We start from the raw sequence: 4088 nt of genomic DNA on the forward strand, positions 1-4088 counted from the left end.
GAGCAAGGCCACCCCCCTATCCCCCTTTTGCTGTTCTGCAGGAAACTGCTGGACTCAACCCAAGGTTTGCTGATAGCCCATAGGACACACAGGCTATGCCCCAAGGTCGAAGGCCCGATGATTTCTGTGCAGAAATAAAAGATGAATGGACTCAGAAAGAAGGCTGGAAAAAAGGAGGTGAGCTGGGTTTAGGGTTAAGAGCCCAGCTCACCTGAGCCTTTGAGAAACTTCTACTTGCTTTCAGAAGTCAAGAGATTTCTCAAAAGCTCGGGTGGGAATGTAAACTTAAGTTTAAGTAATCCAGGGACAGAAACGAGAATGGGAAGTGCAGGACTCAGGCAGGTCAGCTTGCCTTGGGTCGCATCCCCACCACAAAAGGTGAGACAGACCCTTTAAGCACTAAGCCGCGGAGGTTAAGCCGAGGTCAAGTGGCACCAAGTGGAATCAAGCGTTGGCTGAGGAGAGGGCGGCGCAAACTTAGGGGAAGGAGATGGGACCACAAAGATGCTGGAGCTTCATCTGGTGGCGACGGGGAGGCCGTGGCGATTCCCGAGCGCGGTGTGACGAGATGCCCTGCTTAGGCCGGGCTTCCTCGCCGTGCAGCCCCCAGCCCGTTCTTCCCCGGCCCCGGCCAGCTTCCCGGAGCCCCTCCGCCGAGGCCGTGGCCCCCAGCCCGGCTACTGACTCGCCAGGGTCCGCCCCGCCGCGGCGGCCCCAGCCCGGCCGCTCCTCCCCCGATGATGTCACGTCCCTGGCCGCCCCTCGGCCGGCCTCGCGCCCCGCCCCCGCCTCCCCTGGCCCCGAGTCCCCTGGGCCCACCCGCTCGCGACAGCCCTCCTCTTGCTCGTGCTCCCTCCCTACGGCTCCCGCTCCCCAGGGAGCGGCGGCGGCGGCGGCGGCGGGATGGCCAGGGCCCGCGGCCAGGCCCTGGGGAGCGGCGGGCGGCGGCGACCGCGGCGGGGAGGCGCGGGGACCGGGCCCCGGGGGGACTCGGCCGGTCTGCTGCTGCTCCTGCTGCAGGTGCTGCCGCCCGGGGCAGCGGCCGGCCCGGGGCGCCGGGGCACCCGGGGGCCTGGCGGCGGCGGCGGCTGCGTCTGCTGGCCCGGCGCCGGCCCTGCTTTTCCGCGGGACGCGCGTCTGCTGCTGTTGCTGCCGCCCCGGCCACCACCGTCGCCGCCGCCGACCTCCACGGCCACAGCCTCCCCCTCTCGGATGGTAATCAGCGCCCCGCGCGGGCGCCGCGGGCGGGCGGGCGGGGGAGAGACCCGGGTGGGGGGAGGGCGGGCACCTCGCGGGGCGCTCGCCCCCCCTCCGACGACCGCGGCGCTGGGCAGCCGCCAGAGCGCGCCTCTGGGGCGCCTCCGTGCGGAGCCGGTGCGGGCTCCGCTCTCAGTCTGTTCACTGGCGCTCAGGCCGCGGGGGAATCCCTCCATCTCCCCGCCCCGCGCCCCGGGAGGGGAGGGGACAGCGCCAGCGCCCGGGGACCCGTTTTTCTCTGAGAGAGCACCCGAGAGGCGAGCGGCACTGAGGCACCGGGACTCCGTGCAGCGCTGCGCTCCTGCAGGCTTCCGGTGCCGTCGGGTCGGGCTGAGCTGAGACGCCCACAGCCTCGGCGGGACGGGATCCCTGGCAGTTGGGGGCGCCCACGAACTGCGGGTCCTTATGTTCCCCGCACAGGACGCTCTGCCCCGCGGTGGGCTCCACCTGAAAGAGGAGCCGCTGCTGCCCTCCAGCCTGGGCTCGGTGCGCTCCTGGATACAGAGCGCGGGCATCCTGGACTCCAGCACCGCGGCGCAGAGGTAAGCGCTCCACCCGATCTAGCACGCTGGTTGGACCGCTTAGTGTCGCCTTCGTCCTGCACGCCTAGCTACTGGAGCGAGGGGTGGAGGGAGTCCTAACTCTTGACTGTCCCGAAGTCTCCTGTTCACCCTGTGTGAGTTTGACTTCTTCCTGAGGATATGGGGCGGGTTACTCACTAGAGTTCAGGGTTCCGGAGGTGGTGTCCCCTCCTCCCACACACCTTAAGCCATGACCCACAGTTACTAGCCACCTAGAGATGAACAGCCCCTACTTCCTGTGCAGTCTCTACCGTTCCACTTGTCCAGTTCCGTGGCTACGCAGCCAGAAAGGCAAGAAACTCTGTGGTGTACTGGACCAGAGATGTGGGTGGGGCTGAAGAGAGGCTAAGCCAGTGGGGCATCTAACCTTGCTGAAGTAACTGGGGCTGAGAATGGGGCCGGACTCCTCTGTCGGGGTGGTTTTGGGTAGATCCTGAAGGAGACTGGAAGCTCTTGGGAATTAGCAGGATCTGCTCTGGTTACTCCTCAGAGGGGGGCACAGGGGTCTGGGCAGGAGACTTCTATAAGGATTTGGATGGGGACTTTGAAGGCTTGTTAACTCAGTGCAGCAGCTGGAACTTGATCTCTGTAACACTCCTAATTATACAAAATGGACTGGAGGCTATATGTCTGATCAGAAGCTCATGGTGCCTAGCGCTAGGTAGGGACTGTCCCTGCGGACAGCCAGGACAGAGTAGGCACTGGGTCTTCAGAAAGTTTAAAGAGCTGCTGTCCAGTATCTGAACGATGTCAAAGCAGACCAGGGCTGGCACATCACTCCCATTCACACACCCAAACTTGTTCAGGTGTCACTTGTCCTGCACCCCAATCTCACCCATTAGTAGACACAGGAATACAGTATTTTTGCACATCTGTCTTCACAGAGAGAGTGCTGAGTTTTCTATTGAATGATCTCTCCTGGACAGGAAAGAGTATTCCAGATGAGCCAAGTCCAGCAAGTTAGCGTGGTTCTCTAGTTAGCGTGATCTAGCTAGAGACTATAGAAACACAGTAACAGATGTTTAACACAACTGCTCTCGGTGTGTTGGTATATTTCCTTCCCATCTTCCCCTTTAAGATTTGTCTTGTGCTATGCTTCAAACTGTGTGTGCCTCCTTTTCTGTTGGTTTTGGCCTGTTAAGTTGAAGCAGTTGTATTATAGCTAAGCATATTAGACTGGAAGTTGCTGCTTCTTTCTGACTTTGCCCAAGGCTGCCAGGTTAGATGAGGGGGAGGCCGGGCTACCAAAGATGATGTCCTGAAGGTGGGTAAGGGGCAAGAAATCTGGGCATGGGCTTTCGGCTTCAGCAATCCTCATCACCAACAGCGTCACTACACAGAGAAAGGCTCTTGAGTGGGGTCTATTCCGAGTCCCCAAGACCACATCACTGAAGCTCAGAAGCTTCTGAGGTTTGAACAGAACATTCTCCAGGTCTGAGCTTGCTTGGTCCCAAGTCTGGAACCTGTCATTCGAGAACACAGATTGAGAGTTTTCAAACACATGGGTGATTCTCTTCCCACTTCCAGAGGAGAAGCTAATCCTTGGTTCTCGTCTCTTTCCACATGGCTTGTCCTGTTCCTGTGTGTGTCTTCTCGCTCAGTCCTCTGCTCGGGACTTCCCATCCCAAATCATTACAAGCCTCCTCTTCATCCTCCTCCCCTGTCGGGCTGCACACTCCTGAGATGCTGCTGGGTGTGGATGATCTGTGCCTTCCTCACCTTCAACCCACAGCCACTTGGTTTGCAAAGCTCATGGATGCCTGGTCTGGATCCCAGTGTCCCCAGATACCTTTTAACAGTTACACTCCTGAGTCTTAGACCCCATTCCTCCCTGGCTTGAAGGATAATTCAGACTCCTGGTCCTGCACTCTGACTCACCACTTTAAAGATGGTTACTACAGGCTGCTGTCACTGGCACATGCCAGACAGCTGGCATTCAAGGCTAATGACGATCTGACCTCAGCTTTCTTTCCCAGCTTCTGTATGACAATAGCTGATAATGTTGAAGAGTCAACAAGACCTGCCAGGCCTGCTTTCTTTTAAAACAGTCTTCAAGTCCTTAGCATCACACACTCACTGCAGAGCTTTAGTGAGCCTTGAGCATCCCCAGCTCCTCTTTAGCACCTCTTCTGTTTGTGTCCTTCCTCCTTGCCCAGGGGAACAGTTTTCGTTTGTTTGTTCATTTTTTGTTTTTTGTTTTTCAAGACAGGGTTTCTCTGTGTAGCCCTGGCTGTCCTGGAACTCACCCTG

General features: G+C 59.0%; 1 protein-coding gene across 6 annotated transcripts in view; it reads left to right on the forward strand.

Moving 5' to 3' along the window:
- Positions 1–924: 924 nt before the first annotated feature.
- Ebf4 (EBF family member 4) overlaps positions 925–4088 on the forward strand; it is a 72140-nt gene continuing 68976 nt past the window's right edge. For 4 of the 6 annotated variants that reach the window (XM_031371892.1, XM_031371895.1, XM_031371898.1 and 1 more), the window contains exon 1: positions 1663–1799. In XM_031371892.1, coding sequence (XP_031227752.1) covers positions 1663–1799 — 137 coding nt within the window. Of the gene's footprint in view, positions 1216–1662; positions 1800–4088 lie in introns of those variants that run through there. The other 2 variants (XM_031371893.1, XM_031371896.1) reach the window with 1 other exon arrangement.

This window comes from Mastomys coucha, unplaced genomic scaffold (genome assembly GCF_008632895.1).
Source record: "Mastomys coucha isolate ucsf_1 unplaced genomic scaffold, UCSF_Mcou_1 pScaffold15, whole genome shotgun sequence".
In the NCBI taxonomy this organism is placed as follows: domain Eukaryota; kingdom Metazoa; phylum Chordata; class Mammalia; order Rodentia; family Muridae; genus Mastomys; species Mastomys coucha.